Raw genomic sequence first — 24,202 nt, forward strand, 5'->3', positions numbered from 1 at the left:
ATCAGGGTTGTGTCATCTGCATATCTGAGGTTGTTGATATTTCTTCCGGCGATCTTAATTCCGGTTTGGGATTCATCCAGCCCAGCTTTTCGCATGATGAATTCTGCATATAAGTTAAATAAGCAGGGAGACAATATACAGCCTTGCCGTACTACTTTCCCAATTTTGAACCAATCAGTTGTTCCATATCCAGTTCTAACTGTAGCTTCTTGTTACTTTATCCATCCCATAAAACCTATATACGCCGCTTGATTGTAGTAATAGAAAAGGAGACTCGGAGAGGTTTGCAAAAAGAGATAAAACGAGGAAATCGAGAGAGAGAAATTCACGGCCGCGCTTTAAAAGGTACAAAAGATGAAAGCGCTGAAACTCTTTTACACTCGCCTCAGTTTTCTAAGCGGCTGGGGACAGGCTCGTCTGTTCTTAGCAAGTGCTGAAAGTGCAGGGAAGGTGCCTGTTGGATCTCAAGAGGCAGGGAGTTCCGCAGAGCAGCGGCTGCCACACGAAACCCCAGTTGCCGGGAGCCCTTTTGGAGGCGAGGCGACCAGAGGAGGAGGCCATAATCTGGTGCTGGCAGACTTGGGTTCAGTTCCTCTTCAGTTCCTGTCTTTTGCTAGGGGAGGGCGCTGGAAGGGGAGGCGGGCGGTGGGGGCTCAGGAAACCACAGAGGGTCTTCCGCTGCTCAGGGCGCAGGAGATTGGGCTGTGGGTTCGAGTCAGGGCGCCAGAGAGCGAGAGAGCGAGCAAGGCGTTGAGTGGGACCAGGAGAAGCACAGGAGGAAGGTAAGATTCGGGGGGGGGGTGGAAGACATTTATTTTTTTGCGGAGGGGAGGGAGTTCTGCTGGAAGACCCCGCGGCCTGCTCTTGCCAACCCGGCCGGAAAAGCAGCGGGCAAGCTTTTGGGTGCAACAGAATTCCTCGTCAGGCTGGAACGAGAAGGGGAAACCATGTTCTCAGCTGTGGCGAGAAAGCTTGTGGTTCGCTCCCTGGAAAATGGGGTGCTTGTTCTGCAGTCAGGATTGATTGATCGATCGATTGATTGATTGATTGATTGATTACCCAGCCTTCATCCTAAGGTCCCGGGACGGGCTGCAGCATCAAAACACAATATAATTAAAAACGCCTTTAAGTAACTGACCCACCACTGAAATAAGAGGTCAAGCCAGAGAATGAGAGTCTTGAGAGTCTTCGGCAAGGCGCCGCTCCTTAGGCAGGGAGTTCCACAGGTCAGGGGCCACCACAGAGAAGGCAGGCCCCCTCCCCCCGGAATCTCACCCCCCCGCAAGGCTCCAAGGATAGAGGGAATACCGAGAGGGCCCCCTCTGCTCACCTCAGCACTTGGGAGGGTCTGGAGGGAGTGAGGGAGGGTCTTTCAGGTGTTTGGGGGCTTGAATATTTCAGGGCTTGAAATGTCAGTGTGAGCACCCTGAACTGGGCCCGGAAATGAAACGGGCAACCAGCGCAGAAACAGATGACCGTAGAATTGTAGCCCTGGAAAGCACCCAGAGGTCATCTAGTCCAACCCCGAGATGCAGGAACTTGAACTGAAGCATCCCTGACAGATGGGCACCCAATGGTCAGGGATGATGGGAGTTGTAGTCCAGCAAGAGCGGGAGGAGGGGCGCAATTTCCCCACCCCTCCTGGGGCAGAAGAGATTCATTAAATCCACTTTTGTCTCTCCTCGCCAGAAGAGGAGGCTTGCTTCCCCCCTTCAGGGATTCCCCTTATTCCGCCTGTTGGGTGTCAAATTTCCAGGGGCTTCCCAGTGGAATTAAGAGGTAAGCCCAGGGGCCTGAAGACCCCCCCCCCGCCTCCCCAAGAGGCCAGCCTGTGTTTCTGGGTCGCCCCCAGAGGCACCTCAAAGCCATTTCCCTCGGGGTTTCTGCTTGGAAGGTCACAATCCAGCCGAGCTGTCATTTGGGGCGCATCTGGACATTTGAGGTTCCATCCAGTTTGGCGAACAGCATCAGCGCAAAGGAAAGTGTGTTTAAGTGTGCGTGAGAGAGATCCGCAAGCAAACCACCCTAACTCGGAATCGCTTGCAGACATGTTTGGTTGCATAGCAGGGGGCTGGACTAGATGTCCCTTGGGGGTCCCTTCAAATTCCGTGGTGAGGTGGAATATAGTTCCCTCCATCGCCTGTTGGGAAACCTTCTCTGAGACAGAATGCAGTTGGCTCGGGGGCTCTTAGGACCCCTGCTACCTCTGCTCTGACGTCAGAGGCCCTTCTCCCTGGCCTGCCCCTCGGGACCCTCGGGTGGGCACGTCCTGGGTGCAGGCTGGGCGGGGGACACGGCAGTGATGCTTCTGCAGCTGCTTGCAGGAAGCCCCAGAGAAACCCCCCATAAAAAAGGTCAGGGAGGAGCGCACGCCTCTCTCAGCATGCGGAAGTAAAGCAGGAACTCTGCTGGCTTGGCTTCCCAAGGAGAAGGAACAGTTTTCTGCACGTGCTCAGAGACAACCTTGTTCTTTGCTCGAGGCGATGCGCTCAAGCTCAGCAGACGCGGCACCTCCGCTCCCTTTCCCCCTGACATCCCCGACGGGCTTGAACAGGCTTCCCACCTCATCCCCAGGACCGTGGGTGCGCGCCATCCTAACGCAGAGGTGCGATGTCACCTGCACATGGCTGCACGTCGTGTGCGCGATGTCACACGCACCATGTGCAGCAGGCATGGACCTGGGGCACCGCAGGTCCGTGTTGCAGCGGCCAGCGGTGGCAGCTCCTCTCCCCCCCCCCTCTGCAGCCAGCGAGGCCCCCTTCTCCGCGGGGAGGGACTCGGGGACCCTTCTGCCTCTGTGTCCGAGCCCCCCAGGAAAGGGGGCCTCGCTGGCTGGCTGCGGATGGGGGGAGCTGAACTGTTTCTCTTGGAGGCAAGACCACCAGCTTTGCCCACTGACTTTGGGGGTGCCAGGCCCCCCCAATTATATTATTCTGGGTGCAGTTGCCTCCTCTGTGACTGCATGCCTTCCTCTCTCTCCGCCTCCCCAGCGATGCTGCCGCGCGCCCTGCGCGTCCTTCTGGCGACCCTGGTGGCCGCAGCCGGAGCCCCGGACGCCGCGCCGCCCTGCGAGTCGGAGATGAACAAGATCAAGGACCTTCTGCAGGTGAGCTGCGTGGGGCAGGGGCTGAGCAGCGTCCCCGCCGGGCTGCCCACGGACACGGGCATCTTGCTGCTGGGCTCCAACCGCCTGAGCCGCGTCTCGCTGGCCTCCTTCCAGCACCTGAGCGCGCTGGTGGAGCTCGACCTGTCCAACAACAGCCTGAGCGCCCTGGACACCGGCGGCGCCTCGCTGCCCGGCCTCCAGCAGCTCGACCTGTCGCACAACGGCCTGCAGAGCCTGCCCGTCTTGCAGGGGATGCCCGCGCTGAAGCGCCTGGCGCTGGCGCACAACGCGCTCTCGCGGCTGCCGGCGGGGGGATTCGGCGCCCTGCGCGCCCTGGAGGATCTGGAGCTGCAGGGCAACGGGATCCGGGATCTGCCCGAGGGAGCCTTCGAGGGGCTGCAGAAGCTGAGGGACGTGGACCTGGCCGACAACCTGCTGGAGGAGCTGCCCGGGGGGCTGCTGGCCGGGCTGGGCAGCCTGGAGATCCTGCGCCTGGAGAGGAACCGGCTGCAGAGGGTGCCCGACGGCTTCTTCCCCGAGGAGAACTACTTCGCCTACCTGTACCTGGCGGAGAACCCCTGGGTGTGCGACTGCGCGCTGGTCTACCTGCGCGACTACATCCTGGAGTACGAGACCAGCGTGTATACTCGCGTGCAAGGCCCCGGGAAGGAGATCACCGAGAACAAGCCCGAGAGCGTGGAGTGCCAGGCGCCCGCGCCCGAGAAGGGGCGCCCCGTCATGCACTTCCAGGCGCACTGCGAGGCGCCCGAGGGAGACAGCGACGGGGGCCAAGGGGAAGGGGGCGCCACCACCACTGAGCTCCACGCCATTGCCCACACGACACTGCTCTCCAGCACCGCCGCGCCGGCCACGCGTGTCCGCACCCCACCCTCCACCGCAGCGCCGACCACGCGTGTCCGCACCACACCCTCCACTGCAGCGCCGACCACGCGTGTCCGCACCCCACCCTCCACCGCAGCGCCGACCACGCGTGTCCGCACCCCACCCTCCACCGCAGCGCCGACCACGCGTGTCCGCACCCCACCCTCCACTGCAGCGCCGACCACGCGTGTCCGCACCACACCCTCCACCGCCGCGCCGACCACGCGTGTCCGCACCCCACCCTCCACCGCAGCGCCGACCACGCGTGTCCGCACCCCACCCTCCACTGCAGCGCCGACCACGCGTGTCCGCACCACACCCTCCACCGCAGCACCGACCACGCGTGTCCGCACCACACCCTCCACCGCAGCGCCGACCACGCGTGTCCGCACCCCACCCTCCACCGCAGCACCGACCACGCGTGTCCGCACCACACCCTCCACCGCAGCACCGACCACGCGTGTCCGCACCACACCCTCCACCGCATCACCGACCACGCGTGTCCGCACCCTACCCTCCACCGCCGCGCCGACCACGCGTGTCCGCACCCCACCCTCCACCGCAGCGCCGACCACGCGCGTCGCCACACTTGCTCTCAGCACCACCGCACCATCTTCCCATGTCCCCACTACGGCTCCAAGAAACCTTCCCGGTCCTGTTCTCGCCTCTACCCCGGAGCCAGTCCCTTCCACAAGTCGCATGCTGCCCGCATCAACTCTCCAAGCCCTTCCGTCGATGATGGCTGCCACTTCCCATCCTCTGCCGAGTGCCGCGGCCTCGCCAGCCCTGCCACCTCTCAGCACTCCTGCTCCCAGTCGCTGCCCTCCTCCCGCCCCTTGCCACTGCTCCTTGCTGCCAGCCACAGCCCCGCAGCGGAGTTGGCACTGGTCGCCCAGGACCTGGGCCGGCTGGCTGGCTGCCCACTGCTGCCTGCTGCGCCTGGTCCTCTACGCTGCCTGCCTGGCACTGGCAGTGCTGCCCACCTTGGCTCTGCTGTGTTGGTTGGGGTGGCTGTGTGCCAGCTTGCAGCGCCCAGCCCTGCGAGGTGGGCCGGGGCCCCGGCTGGTCAAGTACCGCCAGCTGCAGAAGATGGGCGCTCCCCGAGGGTGGCAGCTGGAGCGGCCCCAGGCGCAGAGTCCTCTGGCCATGCCCCGCACCTACCGCGTCTGCAAGGTGTTTGAGGCCGCCCCCTCCCGCCACGTCAGCTGGCTCTTCGTCAGCCTGCCGGGGCCAACGCAAAAGTGGCCCTGGCAACGCAGGCGAGGCCGGGCGCCCTCTGCCTACAGCTTGGATCGCGGGCAAGACGCCATTGGGGCTGTGCGGGTGAGCCATGGCACCGCCACTTTGTAGGGAGGTCCGAGGGCTGAGGGACCCCCTGCGAGTGCAGGGATGGAGAATCGTAGAATCGGAAGGGACCCCAGGGTCATCTAGTCCAACCCCCGGCCATGCAGGAATCTCAGCTAGAGCATCCATGACTGATGGACACCCAATCGTCTTAAAAACCTCCAAGGAAGGAAAGAGGGAAACCGTTCCATTTAGAGGCAGGGTCTTTTTGCGTGAAAAGACAAAATGAACTTGTAATATCAGGATCTGAAGACTGAAAATAACGACTGGTTTCCAGAAGATAGAATGGTTGGATTTTTCAGAGTAGACACTGCATTTAGTGGATACTGCATATTATTTTTCTTTAATCTCTTCTCTCTCCTCCTCTTCTCGCTTTCCTCTCTCTTCTTTTCCTTTCTTCTTTTCTTTTTTTAGATTAGAAAGCTGTGTTATTTCAGTGTTTTATAAAAAAAATATGCTTTGTAATGGATATGAACTGCTGTATATTTTGGAATAAGTACAGTGGTACCTCGGGTTACATACGCTTCAGGTTACAGATACGATACGATATCTTTATTGTCGTTGTCCCATACAGAACAATTAAACTGAAAAATCTACATAAGACATTCAAAACCCCCTAAAAACTCTGAAAGCCCATTTTAAAATACAATATACTATAGAGACTCCTTATGCTGCGTTTGGAACCAGAATTGCATTTGGGTAGAAACTGTTTCTCAGGTGGCTAGTCCTGGTCTTGATAACCCTGGACCTTCTTCCAGAAGGCAGAAGCTGAAAGAGATTATTTCCGGGTGCGCACTATCCTGCGCTATCTCTGCCGCTTTCTTATGGCACCTGGAAGCGTAGATTTGATCCAAGGTGGGAAGAGGGCACCCGATTATTCTCTCCGCAGTCTTTACAACCCTGGACAGCATTGTTTTTCCCCTGACTGTGCAGCTCCCAAACCACACACACAGAAATAGTACCTCGGGTTAAGAACTTTGCTTCAGGATGAGAACAGAAATCACACTCCGGTGGCGCAGCGGCAGCGGGAGGGCCCATTAGCTAAAGTGGTGCTTCAGGTTAAGAACAATTTCAGGTTAAGAACGGACCTCCGGAACGAATTAAGTACTTAACCCGAGGTACCACTGTACCAAGATTTGTTTTCTAAGCACATATGCACGTGTGCACATAGAGAGAGATATGTACTAAAAAGGGGGGGGGGGACACAGTCACAGTTTGAACATAGGGAGAGCCTGCTGGGTCAGGCCGAAGAGATCCCACCAAGTCCAGCATCCTGCTCTCACAGTGGCCAACTTGATGCCCAATATGGGAAACTAGCAAGCAGGATTTGAGCAGAACAACCGCATCCTGGGGTTCCCAAGCATTATTGTCCAGCTGCCATCGGCTGCCCTCTCCTTCTCCATGAATCGGTCCCATATTTTTTTAAAGCCATCCAGGATGGTGGCCTTCCCTGCCTCCAGTGGCAGGGAGTTCCATAAGCTTACCTGTGTGAAGAAGGGTTTTGTTTTACCTGCCCAGCACCTTCCAGCATTCAGCTTCGTGCCATGACCATGTGGGAGAAAAACATTTCTCTAGCGACTTTATCCAGGCGATGCATTATTTTATAAACTTATAGCTTGCAGCCGGGAAAAAGGGGTCAGAGGAACTCACTCCCACTGCTTCGGATGCCTCCCTGCAAAACCCAATCTCAGAGCAGGAGACTCTTCCATCTCAGAGTCGTGGGTCTGAGCCCCACGTTGGGTAAAAAAGATGACTGGAGGCTGGACTAGATGACTCTGGTGCTCCCTTCCAGCTCAGCAGTTCTAAGATTCTATAAACCCAGTGGTTGCTGACTATTGGAGAATGAATCGGCGCCTTTTAGCGGGGTCTGGCCCAGTTCCTGAATAAGACTAGATAGTAGGGGTTTTTTTTGGGGGGGGGGCAACGGGCTGACTTGCAAGGGGCAGGAATGTGCCACAAAAGTTGTGAGAGAGACTGAGAGGTTTTGCTTCGGTGCAGCGTAGAAGGTAAAATAGCTAGATAATGAATTGAAAAAGGTATTTAAGTATAATTTTAGTAAAAAAACCAGAGACATTTTTGTTGGGGTTAATTGGTGAGGAAATTAAAAAGAAGAAAGATGTAAATTTGTTTATGTATGCCACAATGGCTGCAATAATACTTCTGGCACAGAAATGGAAGCAGCTGGAACCTCATACACTGGAAGATTGGCAGATAAAGATGGCTGAATACGGCTGACGGGTAAGATCTGGAATTGGCGTGACGAGCTGTTTCAAAAGGACTGGAGCAAATCTATATTTTATATGAAAGAAAACTGTAAACATTTGAAAACTTTTGTAGGTTTGAGCTGAAACGTTTGGTAATGTGGAAATAAGGGGCTGATTTACATATAAGGAGGTGAATGTCAAAAGAAGATATAAGGTAAAAAAGTGGCTATAGAAATGCGAAGAAATTGTAAAAGATGTTTGGAAGTCAGAAAGAGGGAGGGAAGGAGGTCGGTGCTTTGTTTGAGCAATGCTTTAAGTTATGGATTTGCGTAACGAAATATGGAAAATCAATAAAAATTATGTTAAAAAAATGAAATTTAAAAAAGGTAAAATAGCTACCACTGGGCTTAAGGACTCAGCACCAACTCCAGAAGGGAGATTTCCCTTGGCAACAGAGTGTGGGGAAATCACAGAACTGGAAGGGAACCCCAAAGGTCATCTTGTCCAACCCTCTTCGATGCAGGAACCACACAGCTAAAGCATCCCTGGCAGGTGGTGGCCACCCCACATCTGTTTAATCACCCCCCAAAGGAGAGCCCGCCACCTTCTGCGCCACCGCCCAATGGCTCTTGCCAGCTGGCACTGCCAGGAAGTTATTCTCAAGGTTGTGTTGGAATCTCCTTGCCATTTGAACCCATTGCTTCAGACCCTGCCCTCTGGGCAGAGGTCACTGCCAGGCCCCTCTGCCCTGCACCCCACATTTAGGCAGGATCCCCCTTCCGCAGCCTTCTCTTCTTTCCATCCCCTCGTTAAGCACCTATAGCTCTATGAAGGTGCTTAACGATAGATATATAATGGTCTCCCATTTCTTATTTTTGGCACCCACAACGTTGCAAGGCTGCAGGGAACAGCCAAGATTTTGCAGGAGGATAAAGGATTTTTAAGGGGTGAAATGCTAAGAGAAGTGTGTTTTGGGGGGAGTGAAGAAAGGCCCCGATCTCCCCCCACCATTCCTCTAAGCCCGTCAGTCGCTTACCTTCCTTCCCAGCCTCTTCAAATGCAATACAAAAAATAAAGGGGGGTCCTTGAGCTCCCCACACCTGAGAGACGTTCTGGACCTGAGCAACTGGGCTACAGATCTCGATGGTCAGAAAGAGCCAGCGGTCGCTCCTTCCAGGAGGCTCAGGGCCCTCATATTTACGGGACCGCCTCTCCTAGTCTGCCCCACAGAGGACCTTAAGGTCCATGAAGAACCATAGTTTAGAGGGCCCTAAGGAAGTCAGACTACCCTCCCCCAGGGCCAGGGCCTTCTCAGTGGTGGCTCCGACCTGGTGGACTGCTCTGTCCCAGGAGACCAGGGCCCTACAGGATTTAACTTCCTTCCGCAGGGCCTGTGAGACAGAGCTATTCTGCCTGGCTTTCAAACTGAACTTAGCCTGATCTTTTATTCCCCTTCCTTCCCTCCCCCTTCCCTTTTATGAAGATTACCTGCTCTGGGATCCCACAGCTAATTCTCCCCTGGCCTCCTCACTGGCCCAAATAGGACTCATTTAGCCAGCTAGCCCTGGTGACTCGATAATGTTTATTGGATGGATTTCCCCCCTAAATTGATTTTTGAATTCTGAATTTATTGTTATTCACGTTTTATACTGTATTTTATGCTGTTTTTGTTGTTGCCTTAATTAAGTGTTTTAAATTTGTTAGCCGGGGTATAAGTAAGTAAGTAAGTAAGTAAGTAAGTAAGTAATAAAAATAATAAAATAATAATAATAAAAGCTGAGTTCCCCTCACAGGGTTGTCCCACCAGCAGGAACCTAGACCGGACTTTCTATGGAGCTGATCAGCCTCGCTGCTTCCTTGTGAGTAAACCACAACTCTGGTGTTGTGTATAGGCAAGGACTGGTCCGGTTTTGGAACCACTGAGCTCTGGTGTGTTTTGTGTTCTGATCTGACCTGCCTGCCTTTCCTCTACTCCGGTTATTTTGAATAAAGTTTCCTAATTCGACCACCGGAGTGTGTGTGTGTGCAATTGCCAACCTTGGGGTTTTTAGGATCTGCCACATGCCCAGACGCTTGGAGTTCCTGCTGCTGGGAGTTTAGGATCAGAGCTAAGAAGCCAGGATGCTCTTCTGAGATCTGGGAGAGACAGAAGCATGGGCTGCCCTTACTCTCCAAGTAACTTGCAAGGGAACTGCCTGGGAAATGCAGAGGGTGTTGGTCTCGGGAGTCCCTGGGTCTTAGGGGATTTAGTGGGGTCTGCCAGGGAAACGAGCAAGTTGCCTTGATCCCGGACTAGGATAAGGCAGCTGGCCCTGCTTCTCCCAGCAATTTGCAGGTCGGTTGAACAGAGGGGTGCTGGGTGCTCAGGCTGGGAACTGCTTTGCTGCCTCTGCTTTGTACACCTGTAGGAGCGTCTCCATCCCCATCGTCCAGCCTGGACACTGAGGTCCAGCTCCGAGGTCCTACTGGCGGTTCCCTCCCTGTGAGAAGGGAGGTTACAGGGAACCAGGCAGAGGGCCTTCTCGGTGGTGGCGCCCGCCCTGTGGAACGCCCTCCCACCAGATGTCAAGGAAATGAACTTACTTTCAGAAGACACCTGAAGGCAGCCCTGTAGAGGGAAGTTTTAAATGTGAGATGTTTTATTATGATGTTTTTATACCTGTTGGAAGCCACCCAGAGCAGCTGGGGCAATGTAATGTTATTCTAAATGTAAGAAAAGCTTGCCAGGTCGGGTCTCTGGCCCATTTGGTCTAATATCCTGTTCTCACAGGGGCCAACCAGGTGACTCGTTTGGGAAACCTGCAAGAGGGTCCAAGCATAAGAGCCAGTCTCTCCTCCTGTGGTTCCCGGAAACTGATATTCAGAAGCCTTGCTGCCTCTGTCTTTGCAGGCAGAGCACAGCCTGTTAGAATTCCTGCTCTGTGATTGCAGTCATGGGATTGTTGTTTTGACTCCACAAAATGGGAAGTGACGAAAAAAAGATCTTTGTGTTGCTGTGTTCCATGAAGTGGGACTATTGTCCTTTTTCTCTCTGCTGTCTGATGCTAGAGAGGGAGCCATGTTGCAGTGCTCCGTGTGGGTTTATATGTAAATAAAGTAGATTAGCCAAAATGGTGAGGTTTCATGCTGAGCCAAGGACAGGAGATCGCCCAGCTTACCAGCCGGTGGGCTGGAGGCAGCTGGGGGCTTGCAAATGGCCCCCGTTCCCTTGGAAGCATCCCAGCAGCCACTTCCAGGTTCCTACTGGGTGCAAGGATAGAGAGACCTGGGCGCCCTGGGAAAAGAGAGACAGACACGCGAGGAGGACTCACAGATTTTGGTTCTTTTATTAAACAGATGTTGTCTTCATCATCATCCCAAGGCCACCGCTGATTGCTGGAGGGCGGGGTGGGGTGGGGGGCTGCTCCCTTCACCCACGCTGGGGTCCGGGAGGGTTATATACAAACGCAAGCGAAAATACACAAGAAACCAAAGTTGCCCAAGGAAGGGGGGGGGCGGGAGAGGGTTGCGCAAGGGGATCTAGCCTTGTGGCCCCCGCCTCTCTCCAGCAGCCGGCCGTCAGCGCCCCCCACGGGAAGCCCCAAACCCAGTGAGGAATCGAGGGAGGGAGGGAGGGAGGGAGACAGGCTGTTTGCTTCTGCTTAGGCAAGAAGCCAACTTCACCTCCTGTCTCCCCCACAAGACCCTGGGAAGGAAAAAGCTGCCTTGAAGAGGCCTTGCAGGGTTTGGGGTGGGGGGTGGGGAGACACTGCCAAGCCCCCCCCAGCTTCCTGCTCCCCCTTCCCAATCCACTAATCACCCTGATTAGGTGGGCCCAGTTAAAGTGCTTTGTTAGTTAATTACTTAATTGCCATTACAAAAAGGAATAATTAAAGCAAAATATACACAGCTCCCCCCCATGGGCGGCTGGGGGGCGGGAGAGAATTCTGATATACACCCAACACACGTCCCATGGCTGGCTGGTCGGGGGGGGGCGGGTCAGGAGGGAGGGGCCAGCGGTTTTGCCCCCCGAAACTTACTGGTGAGCCAGGATGGGGAGGCAACCTCATTCTTAGTCCCTTATCACTTCCCCACGTAAATGGGGGGGGGGATGACGCCAGCAGGTGGAGGTGCTTGCCACGTGCTGCAAGATTATTTTTTTGGGGTGTGTGTGTGGGGGGGTGAGTTTCACAAAGCCAGAGAGGTCTGTCTGCAAGGGACATGGGGAAATGGCTCAGAATGGGAGAATATCCACACTTCCTCCTCTTCTTCTCTCTCTCCCCCCCTTGCAAAAGTGGCCCCCAGCTACTCCCCACACCCTGTGCCCATAAGCTGTGGGGAGCTGCAGCTTTCCCTCCTCTGATTGGAAGATAGGAAAGGGGGGGGGACACGGACGGGACTCCCAGCTGCTTTTATTTACATGATTTGGCTTTGATAATAAAACCCTGCCCCAGAGGCCGTTCCACGCCCCCCCCCATCCTTTTTGGGACACTGAAATACTGCTGAATTCTGGGACGAGGAGGGGGGGAATTTAGGCATCGCTCCCCACGCCCCTCCCCAACTGCCCTGAAGTGGGACCACCCCAAGAGGCAGCAAGGGATGGCGGGGTTTTTTAGGACTGGACCCTTCCCACCCCAGCCATGCACCCGACTTCTTTCCTATCAGAAACAGAAGAGTTAAATGGGGGCACCGAGGCCCCCCCAGGGCAGCTGAGAGGAGGGGAGGGCGGGACTGAGAAGTGACCCGCCAAGGCATCGCTTTCACTTTCACGGGATGGTCTTCTCTGGGCCGTCTTGAGCTCAGGTGGGGCATCTGACAAGACCCTCCTCCTCCTTCTCCCCCCCCCTCCGCCACGGAGTGGGGCAAGCAGGAGGGGCGGGATGGGGCGAGCCCCCCGGCCCTCACCAGTTCATGATGCAGTTCCTGTTCAGGGTCATGAAGTAGACCTGGCTGCTGCCCCCAGAGCGAACGGAGGCGAAGAAGACCTGCAGGGAGGGACGAAGGAAGGGAGGGAGGAGGACGTGAAGGAAGAGCAGTCAGTCAGTGGGGGTCAGGAATCACCCCCCCGCAAAGTCCCTTTGCAGTCAAGCAGCTTCCCTCCCAGTGGCCATACTAGCTGGCTCCGATGACTGATGCAGCAAAGAGGAGATTGGCAGGGGGTCAGCCACGAGTGCCCCCTCTCCACCCTGCTGGCAGCAGCAAATGTAGAGCCAGCCGGGATGGCGCAGTTGTGCTTTGAGACAATAACACACACACACACACACACACACACACACACACACACACACACCCGCCGGCCCCCAGCTCAAGTGGCGTCTGGCAGGGCTCGATCCAGGAGGCGTGACTCGCACCCACCTTGTCGTTGCGCTCGCACAGGAACTTCAGGCGCTGCGCCCGCTTGTGCATGAAGACGCCGTCCAGGTGCCCCGTCTCTACCGAGCGGATCTCAATGGCTTTCTCGCCCCAACCCATGATCTGATTGGAGCAGATATAAGCTGAGGGGCAGGAGGAGAGAAAGGGGGACAGGTGAGGCTTCCTCGCTGAGCACGGGGGGTGTGTGTGTGCCAAGCCCACAAGGAAGGCAGGAAGCGGCTGCAGCTCAGCAACGGGTCCTGAATGCAACTCTGCCACGGGATGCCCCGGGGCCCAGGAGGGTCTCTGCCCAGCTCCAGCTGTTCTGCCAGCTGCAGCCCCTTTGGGGCCCAGGTGACACGGCCACCACCCTCTGGCAGCTTCCAGATTAGAATACAGGTTACATACGCTTCAGGTTACATACGCTTCAGGTTACAGACTCTGCTAACCCAGAAATAGTACCTTGGGTTAAGAACTTTGCTTCAGGATGAGAACAGAAATCACGCAGCAGCGGCGGGAGGCCCCATTAGCTAAAGTGGTGCTTCAGGTTAAGAACAGTTTCAGGTTAAGAACGGACATCCGGAACGAATTAAGTACTTAACCCGAGGTACCACTGTACTGAAACACACTCTGCACGGGGCTGCCCTTGAAGATGCTCAGAAACACACCAGTCACCTTATTGCTTTTATATACAGTGGGTGCTCGGGTTGCAAACGTGATTCGTGCGGGAGGCAACCCGCAGGGCCGCATCTGTTTGCAACCCGCAGTGTCGCGTCTGCGCGGGTCGCGATTCAGCACATACGCAAAGCACGATTTGGCGCTTCTGCACATGCACGAGTGCCGAAACCCGGAAGTAACCCGTTCCACTAATTCTGGGTTTGGCGCGTCCGTAACCCGTAAATGCGCAACCTGAAGCGCCTGTAACCCGAGGTATGACTGTACTGTATTGATCTACTGCCCAGATTCGTCTTTCAACATCAGGTAAAAAACTAAGCATGAGGGGGGAAATTGTGACAGTAAGAGCTGTTTGACAATGGATCAAAGGCCTTTGGGAGTTTGGGGACTCCCGATACCTTGAAGTTTTTAAAGCAGGATTACTATCTGTCAGGAATGCTTCAGCTGACGTTCTTTAATAATAATAATAAATTTTATTTATACCCCGCCCTCCCCAGCCAAGACCGGGCTCAGGGCAGCTAACACCAGGCATAAAAACAACTGATTAAAATACAACTTAAAAACAAGATTAAAATACAACATTAAAATGCAGTAGAAACTCAAATCAAAAACTTTTTGGGGATGAAAATGTCAAATCTTCACCAAGGCAGGGGGCTGGACTAGATGACTCTGGGGGTCCCCTTCCAGTGCTACAATTCCATGGTTCTGTGAGGCTGCTGCTGGAGACTGACTTTGGGACATTCGGCAAGGAAAGGGGCCCACACCGCCCAGAGCTGCAACACTCCCCCCGTTGCATTGCAGCCCCCTCAGCATCTAGACTGCAGGCCCCCCACCCTGAGCGCTCCCTGCTGCTCCAGGCTCACCGACAGAGGTGGGCATCTCCCCCCACTGCAGCACAACGTCCTTGATGATGCGCCCGTAGGTGTTGACGTAGACGCCCTCGTCCTCGTAGCAAAGGAGCATCTCCATCCCTTCGGTGTTGGTCAGGAAGATGATGGCATGGGGGGTGACCTGCGACTGGATCTGGGGCGGGAGAAGGAGAAGGGGGAAAGGGAGGCTTAAGTCAGGCCCACCCGCCAACCCCCACAGCCTGCTCCCTTCTTCCGCCCGCTGGCCAGGCTTACATGCACTGGTATATAGATGTCGTAGTTGTTTCCTGAGTCCACGTCGATGGCGTGGAAGCCGGCGCAGGATCCGTAGATCACTTTGAGCCGCTGGCCCTCCTCCACCGTCAGCTCCACCAGCAGCGGCCGGTGAGGCAAGTCAGCAAAAGACTGGAAAACAAAGCGGGGGGGGGCAGGAAGGGTGTTGCATGGGGGGGGGTTCTGGCCACGAGGAGCCACCCAGGACCCCTTCCAACGCCACAATCCTATGACCTCGGAAGGGGGTGGACCTATCAGGGGTTCTTCAGCAGTCACCCCTTCACTGCACCCGGGGGCTGGGCTAGATGGCCCCTGGGTGCCCCTTCCAACTCGGACGCTCTCCTCCCAGTCACCAAATCAGTCCCCTCTCCCCTGATCCTTCCAGCCGAGCCACACTTTTGTGAGGCTCCCGCTGCTATCAAAACCCGCTCCCCACGGTGAAAATCAGGGGCCCTGCCGTGCAGATTTCAGGGTGTCCAGCAGAGCCCCAAAGGCTCCCTTCTCCCCCAGGGAGCCCCCCCTGATTCCAGCCTCCCCAGTACCTTGAAGGCCATGAATTTGTGGTAGGGCTTGGGTGCCCAGGCATAGACTTCCACTGAATTCTTGAGTGCAATGACCAGGAACTTGATCCGCTCGTATTTCACTGAGGGAAAGAACCAGGAAGGGGGGGGGGAATGTTAGGGCTGGACCCCACACCTTCCCTTCATAACCTGTGGCAGTTCCAGGCTCAAGGGACTCCCCCTGCTGGTTTCAAAAAAGAGAGAGAGAGCTTGGGCATGAGAGATGGATCGTTGGGACTGAGGAACTCCCTGCCGCTGGATCCCAGTAACTGGGAATTGCAGGAGGGGGGAGTGTTGCTCTTCTGCTTGGATCCTGCACCTGGACTACTCACTGAGGCATCAACATTACCATAATTGGTGGGTTTGGCCAAATTTAATTCTTCCCGGGGCAGAAGGCTTCTGGGCTGAATTGTCAACGTGTCTGCCCCCTGGGGTGTGGCGTGGGGAGGTCTCCTGGCCCCGACCGCTCAGCCCGGGACCCGCACCCCACTTACCCACACGGTAGTGGACACAGCCCTCCATGTCCCCCACGGTGGTCCAGCCTTGCTTCTTCTCCACTTCTGGGTCGTTGTGCAAAATTTTGTTCCGCAGCCAGGAGAGGTAGTAGACGCGAAGCTTGTTCCTCTTCCCTAAGGGGGGGCGGGAGAGAGAACCAAGGATCCTTTATTCACAGGTCAGGGGAGGGAAAAGGGGGGAAGAGGGGTGGGGTGTGTGTGCAGTTTCCTGCAGGACATGTGTGCCTCTTCCTCCTCTATTTCCACCCCATTCTGTGCCCCCCTCCGGCTCTGAAGCTTCTCCTGCCTCAGACTCCTGCCTGCTGGCCGGGGCAGCTCCCCACAAATCACTGGCCCCCTCTCCCCAGTCAGACTCCAGCCCCCTTTCCTCTGGGGTGCACCCTTCACGGCATCCCGCCAGTCTCTGACATCCTGTAGCCCCTGTAGGAGTGCAAATATCCAGAGTGTGGGGGTCAGGTGGGATTACTATGAGGAACTATAAACTATGAAGCAAGCCACTGTGTCCGCGATGAACACATTGCGTTGGCTGGGTTTGATTCATTGACAATAATTTCTGATCAAATCCCATAAGCCGCTGCCTCTCTGTCCTATTTCTCTGCCTGACAGGCATGTAGAAGCATTCTAAACACAGGCCAGTTGCTTCATCAGGCATCCTGGGTCATAAAGATGATAGTTAGCTTTGATGTAGCTATTGTAGTTTGTTAATCTTTAGACAGATCTTAAGGGCCAGGAAGAGAGTTCACAAGGAGATGGTAAATTCTCTTTCCTTGTCATCCTTCCGTTCTCTCCTGTTTATGACCTCCAGAGTTTCCTAAAAGCATTCCTCTTTGCTTCCTCTTTTATTTACTCTGAACTCCATATGCATGCTCAGAATAGTCTTTGTAGTTAAAATAATTTCTTCGGATCTGACTTTGTCCCACCTGGGGTTTTTGAAATGTTCAGAGGAAATCTGATTGGTTCTTATGAACACTGTGTAAAAAGTTCTTTCGTGAATAAAACGACCTGGGCCAAGGGGTGGACAGGAATTATTATTATGCACTCCTCCCAGAGTCTTGCTGGTCAAGCCGTGTGTGTATTCTATTAATCAGGGTCCAACCCTTCCTTGCTTTGGGAACGCTACAAGCCCCCTCTCCCTCTGGGACTCCAGGCTTCTTCTCCCTGAACCTTGCTGTGTGTCCATATCAAGAAGTACAGGGCTGTGGGGGAACTTATGGGAGGCCCTGGTGGGCCTAGGCCGGTCCTACTCCTCACCCGAGATGGTGGTCAGCAGGTTGAGCCCTTCCAGGACGTCCATCTGCTGGAAGCGGCGCCGGTTGATGAGGGTGTAGACCTTGCCTTGCCCACTCCGGTCCAGGAGCATTAGGCCGTTCTCGGTCCCCACCAGCAGGTTGACCCCTAGAGTGTGGGCAGCAAGGCAGAGGGTGAGGGAGAGGCCGGGGGGATGGGGAGGGGCAGCCGTGCCCTGGCCCGCCCAAGGGTCCCTGCCTCCTCACCCCAGAGGGCGGCACACAGGATCTCCGAGTTGAAGCGCTTCTTGTACTTGCGGATCTCGGGGGTGTCGCTGTGGGGCCGCGTGTTGGTGGGGTTCACGTTGACCACAGAGCCCTTCCGCGCCTCCAGCTGCAGCTGCTCCAGCCGCCCCGGGTCAAACGCTTTGTGGGTGGAAAGAGAGGAATCACACAGGTCAAGCCTTCCTAGTTTGCTTGGGGGGAAGCTGAGCTGCCTGAGGGTCTCCTTCGCTGGAAGGCGGCGGCCTCTTCTCAAGAGAGCCTTGACGGCTGTCCGTCGTGGGTTCTCGAGCTGCGCTTTGTGCACTGCAGCGGGTTGGGCTAGATGACCCCTGGGGTGCCTTCCAGCTCTACGATTCTACGTGAGGACTTGCGTAAGTTCCCCGCCCTACCTGGAGATGCTGTCTTTGGGGACTGAACTTGGGACCTTCCATAAATGGATTTCGTTACCAAATGATTCAAAAACCCTTTATGCACTTTGGTATTCTCGTACCATAAATATGCATGCCATCCAGATCTGTTGTCATGACCCTCAAGGTCCAAAATATCTGTATTTTTTAAAGTTATCCACTCCCGCAGCCTGCAGGGACGGGATGCATCATAATATAATTTCAAATCCGGCAGGGAAAATCCACCTGTAGTAATTTATACTTAATCCTTGGTTCCTTCCCCTGCCATATCTAGAAACATCTTTTTGCCATTGTCTGAAGTGTCCCGCTCCACTGACTATGGGTATTGTTTGAAATAAAAATTTCTGGGCCCGCGACATCTGTCTGTTTTTTTAAGGACAAGTCTGTGCAGCACAGGCTCTCGTGCGGGAGGAAGCAGGCCAAGGGACACCCCTCCCCTCCCCACCTCCCCTCCCTGCAAGGTCTCACCAGTGATGGGGATGGTGTCGCCCCCTCCAGGCGAGCTGTGGTAGATGCCCAAGTCCACAAACATCGTGAAGGAGCTCTTTCCGGGAGCCTTGACCAGCCCCCTTGACTGGTACTGCAAGTGGGGGGGGGGTGCAGTGAGAGAGAGACAGCAGCAGGTTAGGGGACAATATCCAATGCCTGGAGGAAGGAGGGTTCCAATGCCAGGCCCCCGCACTGCCCAACAAGCGCAAACGCCCACGGACCATGCATGGTTTATTTAATTTGCTTTAACTCCCTGCACTTTCCTTCCCTGCCCGCTTTGGATAAAAGGCTAGAGTTTGCAGAATCTCACATTTTATTACAACTATGGCCTATGCTTAAAAAAAAACTAGCTACAAGCCATTTGCGATTCTGCACAAACCTGATTTGGAACAATTGCCATGAGAATCCCAAGAATTGTAAAATATTGCATTGAACAATTTTTTAAAAAGAACCAGAACCGCTACCATCTCCTTAAGTCCTGTTTGGAAGGTGGTTTTAAAAGAGGAGGAGAAGGTAAGAGGTAAAGGACCCCTGGACGGTTAAGTCCAGTCAAAGTCGACTATGGGGTTGCAGCGCTCATCTTGCTTTCAGGCCAAGGGAGCCGGCGTTTGTCCACAGTCAGCTTTCCAGGTCATGTGGCCAGCAGGACTAAACCGCTTCTGGCGCAATGGGACACCGTGACGGAAACCAGAGCGCACAGAAATGCCGTTTGCCTTCCTGCCGCAGTGGTACCTACTTATCTACTTGCACTGGTGTGCTTTCTTACTGCTAGGTTGGCAGGAGTGGGACAGAGCAACGGGAGCTCACCCCGTCGCGGGGATTCAAACTGCCGACCTTCCAATCGGCAAACCCAAGAGGCTCAGTGGTTTAGAGTACAGCGCCACCTGAACTATTGATGACTAGCTAGGATGGCTGTGCCCTGCCCTCCGCAGTGGGAGGTAGCACTGCTTTTGCATCCCTGGAAACGGCAGGAGGCGAGAGATGCTCTTGTGCTTGTCGGGGCATCCGTTTGGGAAAAGGATGCTCATCCCGCAAGGCTCTCCTTCGGTTCTTAAGGGCCGGTGGTGTTGAGACAGAGGACAGACTCTGCTCCCGGAGACCTTCCGCCCAAGCTACCCTCACCTGCTCCCTAAGAGCAAAGAAAAAAGCGCACCAAGAACTCAGGCCAATATAAGTTTCAATAGTGGGAGCGGTCCCTACTCACAAATCAATAGTCAATTGTAGCAAAAACTAATCCATTCAAAAGTATGTATTCTGACAAGGATTTCAAATACAGTGGTACCTCGGGCTACAGACGCTTCAGGTTACAGACTCTGCTAACCCAGAAATGGTACCTCGGGTTAAGAACTTTGCTTCAGGATGAGAACAGAAATCGCGCGCCAGTGGCGCAGCGGCAGCGGGAGGCCCCATTAGCTAAAGTGGTGCTTCAGGTTAAGAACAGACCTCCAGAACGAATTACGTTCTTAACCCGAGGTACCACTGTAGAGAGAATTATTGTGTTATACATATCCTTATGCGTTTGAGTTTGTAATCTCTGTTTGAGTTTGTAATCCTTGTCAGAATACATACTTTTGAATGGATTTAGTTTTTGTTACAATTGACTATTGATTTGCGAGTAGGGACCACTCGCACTACTGAAACTTATATCGGCCAGAGTTCTTGGTGCGCTTTTTCCTTGGTATATTTAATAACAAGATCTCCAACTTATTTAACGTTAAGAGCAAAGAGCTGCACCTCCACCCCCCCAAAGGCACTGCGGAGCAGCCCAAATGCCCCACGGCACCAAACCTCAGGCAGGCGATGGCTGCTCGCCCTCACTCAGATGCAGAGGGCTGGAGCAAAGGAGGAGGAATGTGGCCACAGCCCTACAAGGAGGAGTCACTGCAGGCCAAAGGAGAAAGAAAGTGGGAGGCCTGGAGCAAGCCTTCCTCCCTCTTTTTAAATTGCATTTTAAATTAGTTTTTCCCCTATTATGTTTTCACTACAAAAATTTCTTTCCCTTCCAGTAGCACCTTAAAGACCACTAAGTTAGTTCTTGGTATGAGCTTTCGTGTGCATGCACACTTCTTCAGATACACTGAAACAGAAGTTGCCAGATCCCTCTATATAGTAAGAAGGTGGGGAGGGGTATTACTCAGAAGGGTGGTGGGAATGGGTGATTGGCAGATAGCTGTGATGAGCCTGTTGACGACTCTTAACGACTGCAATAGGTCTTACAGGAAAAAGCAAGGGGTGAGAAGGTGAAAAATGGCTTTGTCATGTATAATGAGATAAGAATCCAATGTCCAATACCCCTCCCCACCTTCTCAGAAGGATCTGGCAACTTCTGTTTCAGTGTATCTGAAGAAGTGTGCATGCACACGAAAGTTCATACCAAGAACTAACTTAGTTGGTCTTTAAGGTGCTACTGGAAGGAAAAAATTTTTTTGTTTTGACTATGGCAGACCAACACGGCTACCTTTCTGTAACTGGAACTATGTTTTCACTGTAATTTTATTGGTGTTAGCCGCCCTGAGCCCGGCTCTGGCCGGGGAGGGCGGGGTATAAATAAAAGTTATTATTCTTCTTCCCCAAACTCACGTCAGTGGCTGTGTCCTTGGCCGGCGAGGAGGAACCGTTGCTGCTGCTCTTGGCCTCGGTGGGCGAGTGGCTGGGCTGGACCACGTCTGGCAGGTTGGTGTAGCCGTTGCTGTCGCTGTGCAGGAGGCCCCGCTCCTCCTCGGGGGTCTGCGAGAGGGAGGGGAAGAGGGGTGTCAAGACAGCGGGGACAGAGAAATGGAGCCCTTCAGCGCCACCGGTGGTGGGGAGGGTCTTGCAGCCCCTGCGGTGCTCAGAGTACGACACACACACAGGCCTGATAGGTGCAGAGTTTGGTGTCTTGTTTGGAGTGCTGAGCCTCCTGCGACCCCCCCTTAAATCATCCTCACCATCACCTAGCAAGCTTCTAACCCCCCCACAATGGTGGAGGCCAGCTGTGGATGCCACCCCTTTGCCCTGGCTTTTGACACTTGAGGCGTGATGGTTTGGGACCCACCTCATTCTTACGGCCTCAAGCGGTTTTAAATATTGTGCCAGAGATTATTCATGCATGCTACGACTGCCGCCAGAATCTTAGCAGCCCAAAAATGGAAAACTCAGGAAATACCAGCATTAGTGGAGTGGCAGACAAAAATGGTTGAATACGCGGAATCAGCAAAACTGACCCACAGGATCCGTAACCAAGAGGAAACAAAGTTCAGACGTGAGTGGAGTAAATTTGTGGAGTATATATGCAATATAGAAGTTTAAAGACTGTAGTAGGATTAAAATAAATCTTATGATGTGAATAGGATGTTATTAAGAATCTGCGGAAAATGAAAGATTAATATGAAAACCTGTTGAAGGGAGGAAGTCTATGCTTGACAGAGCATTGAGGAAATAAATGTACATAGGACTGTAGAACTTCAGTGTATTGATTTTGTTTTGTTTGTGTTAAAGAAAACTCAATAAAAAGCATTAAATATATATATATATTGTGCTTTAACGCAGCACCCTTGCCCTGGGGCCTTAGGGCATGGAACAAATGAATAAATATAAAAGCCTCAGGACCCAAAGGAAGACGCTCCCCTCCTGCAGAGAGTCCTTTTCATAGAATTGAAGTTGGGAGGGAGGGGGCCAAGGGTCATCTAGTCCAGCCCCCAGCAATGCAGGATCAGACAGGGCCCTCCGCTATGGAGAAAAGGAGGGCAAGGGGCCTTGTGGGGTGAGGAGGTGCCATTCCTTCCTCTGGCTCCGAGGGCTGGACTAGATGGCCCTGGGAGTCCCTTCCAGTGCTTTCTTCCTAAAAAAAATGTTTAGATGTACTCTCCTTTTCCTACTCATACTGCCCCTCAATGAGGCCAAACTTAAGATTCCCAAAATGTTTAGGGGTATGCGCCCCCCTACATCCCCCCAGGGAAAAAGCACTGGTCCCCTTCCAGCTCTAAAATTCCATGAGCTCAGAAGGTGGTGGACTCTTTTTTTTTGGGGGGGGGGGTTTAGCAGACTTTATTTTTTTTTTTTAATTAAATATTTATTAGCATTTTCAAAAAACAAACAAGAACAAAAAATAAACAGAACTAAAGAAAAATACAAAAATACATAACAAAATTAAACAACAAAAGAAAAATAGAAAAAACACATAAAGTTACTAATACTTATTGTTCTTAACCTTATTTCTCAGACCTCCTCACGCCTCCCCTTCTTGTATTCCAATTTAAATTGTCAGTTCAGCAAATCCTTAACTTATTTCTTTACCTTAACTTATACCTTTATTCTAACATACCATTTTTTACTTTGCTTCTTTTTTCCATTTCCTCCATTTATTTTTAACAATCTTATTTTCAATTAATTTAAAAAAGAAGAAACCAATTTTACCTTATTAAAAACACACATCAATACTTATACCTCATTAATTGTTCTTAAACCTTTTTCCTAAAGTCGACCAAAATTTCCCTTCCACGATTTACCCAATTTCCTTACCACTAATTAAAAATAAAAAAAAGAAAACAAATTATCCTTATGTGCCCTTTGGATTCCCAACCTCCACCCACCCTTTTCCCGGTTCCAGTCCCCAACCAATGTCCATCAGTCTTTATATTATTTATTTAGCCTGGAGACCTCACATCTGAGGCCCTTTTATCTCTCTCAGTTCCTTTCTGCCGGTCTCTTTGATGGTCCTTAATGTTAAACCCCAAATCTCAGAGGGGCTCCGGCCCAGCAGAATCCTTATTGCTTCCAGCCAGTCTTCCATACTTAAAAGCAAAGCCTGTGGGGGGCTCCAACTCTTGTTTCAAATTTCTTACAGATCCAGATATCCCCAAGGCTCCAGCTTTCACCTTCCGCAAATTTGTAATCCTCAGGTCTTCAGATCTCCTCCAAGGGAGATCTCTCCATTTTCCAGGCTCCCATTCAGACCAGGCTTTCCACATCCAATTTTTATTGTCCTTTTTTATCATCATGTCAGGCCTCATATTGTAACTCTCCTTTAACTCCTGCACATCTCCTGCTTCTCCTTCATTTTCTTCAAAGACTGCACCTTGCTCCATCATTTCTGCACTTTCAGTTTCATTTATTTGTTCTGTTAAGCAGGCTTCCTGTTTCAAGTCCTTATCAGGCTCAAAACTGTTGCTTACTGACCAGTGTAGTAGTGATACCTTTGTAGACATAACATTGTATTCATCTTTCAAGTTTCCCAAGAGAACGAGTGCTCTGTCCAATTCTGCTTGGATTTTACATACTCCAGTCATTTTTGTAATGTAGTATCCCTATTACCCCTCTAGGGGGATTTTAGTTCCTTAGTGTTCCTTTCAGCTCAAAACCAAAAGTCCAGTTATTTTGTATCAGCCCTCGTTGTTTTCAACAAAGTTGTACCAAGTGAACCAGCAAAAACAGCAGAAACAATGTTCTCTTTTTCCAGCTGGCAACTAGCTGACTAGCAGCTCTCTTGACAGCTGTCAAAATCTTCCATGCAACAGACTTTCTCTTGGGGCGTTCCCGGGTCTCGGGGGGGGGGTGAAATTCCAATCCCCAGATTCTTTTTATCCTCCAGTAAATCCTTATAATGTCAAAACCGTGAAATCAAGATCTTTTCACTAAAAAACAGGTTCTCTCGACCTTAGTTGCCCAGTCCTTTGCTTTAAATTGTTTACAAAGAGGGGGGGGGTGACTTCCTTTTTAGCCCCTTCCCGCTCGTTCCAGATCCAAAATTAAAATTTTTTAACGTTCCAATCTCCGTATTACTCACGGGTTTATATTTTAGAGTCCAGTCGGTCTTGAAAGAAGTTGGCGCTCTCTGTCAATGGCTTGCGGCTTCACTCCGTAGGCGAGGGAGTACTCTCAGCACCACGCCTCACCCTGCCTCCGTTCCGAAGCCTTTAAAAAGGCTCCGTTGCGGATTGGGGGGGCGCAAATGGTGCCCGCCGAGTCTCTGTGTTCACAGGCATCCGCGCCTGTGATTTTAAGGGTCTCCGCTTCGCCGCAGCGGCCAGACCCAGACGCTATGGAGCCGATTCCCTC

At 53.1% G+C, this 24,202-nt stretch overlaps 2 protein-coding genes across 10 annotated transcripts in view; one reads left to right on the forward strand and one right to left on the reverse strand.

Moving 5' to 3' along the window:
- Positions 1-2,962: 2,962 nt before the first annotated feature.
- On the forward strand, positions 2,963-5,642 carry GP1BA (glycoprotein Ib platelet subunit alpha). The gene has a single exon (XM_053363121.1). The coding sequence runs from the start codon at positions 2,963-2,965 to the stop codon at positions 5,336-5,338; it is 2,376 nt and encodes a 791-aa protein (XP_053219096.1). The 3' UTR covers positions 5,339-5,642.
- A 6,043-nt stretch (positions 5,643-11,685) lies between these two features.
- Positions 11,686-24,202, reverse strand: part of MINK1 (misshapen like kinase 1) — a 60,567-nt gene continuing 48,050 nt past the window's right edge. For all 9 annotated transcript variants that reach the window (XM_053363113.1, XM_053363119.1, XM_053363117.1 and 6 more), the window contains 10 exons: positions 20,747-20,893; positions 18,146-18,257; positions 17,253-17,411; positions 17,011-17,154; positions 15,739-15,873; positions 15,227-15,327; positions 14,667-14,816; positions 14,406-14,565; positions 12,871-13,010; positions 11,686-12,500 (listed from right to left, as the gene is read on the reverse strand). In XM_053363113.1, the coding sequence (XP_053219088.1) occupies positions 12,417-12,500; positions 12,871-13,010; positions 14,406-14,565; positions 14,667-14,816; positions 15,227-15,327; positions 15,739-15,873; positions 17,011-17,154; positions 17,253-17,411; positions 18,146-18,257; positions 20,747-20,893 (1,332 nt within the window). In that variant the 3' untranslated portion in view covers positions 11,686-12,416. The remainder of the gene's footprint in view (positions 12,501-12,870; positions 13,011-14,405; positions 14,566-14,666; positions 14,817-15,226; positions 15,328-15,738; positions 15,874-17,010; positions 17,155-17,252; positions 17,412-18,145; positions 18,258-20,746; positions 20,894-24,202) is intronic.

The sequence above is a fragment of the Podarcis raffonei genome, chromosome 13, assembly GCF_027172205.1.
Source record: "Podarcis raffonei isolate rPodRaf1 chromosome 13, rPodRaf1.pri, whole genome shotgun sequence".
In the NCBI taxonomy this organism is placed as follows: Eukaryota; Metazoa; Chordata; class Lepidosauria; order Squamata; family Lacertidae; genus Podarcis; species Podarcis raffonei.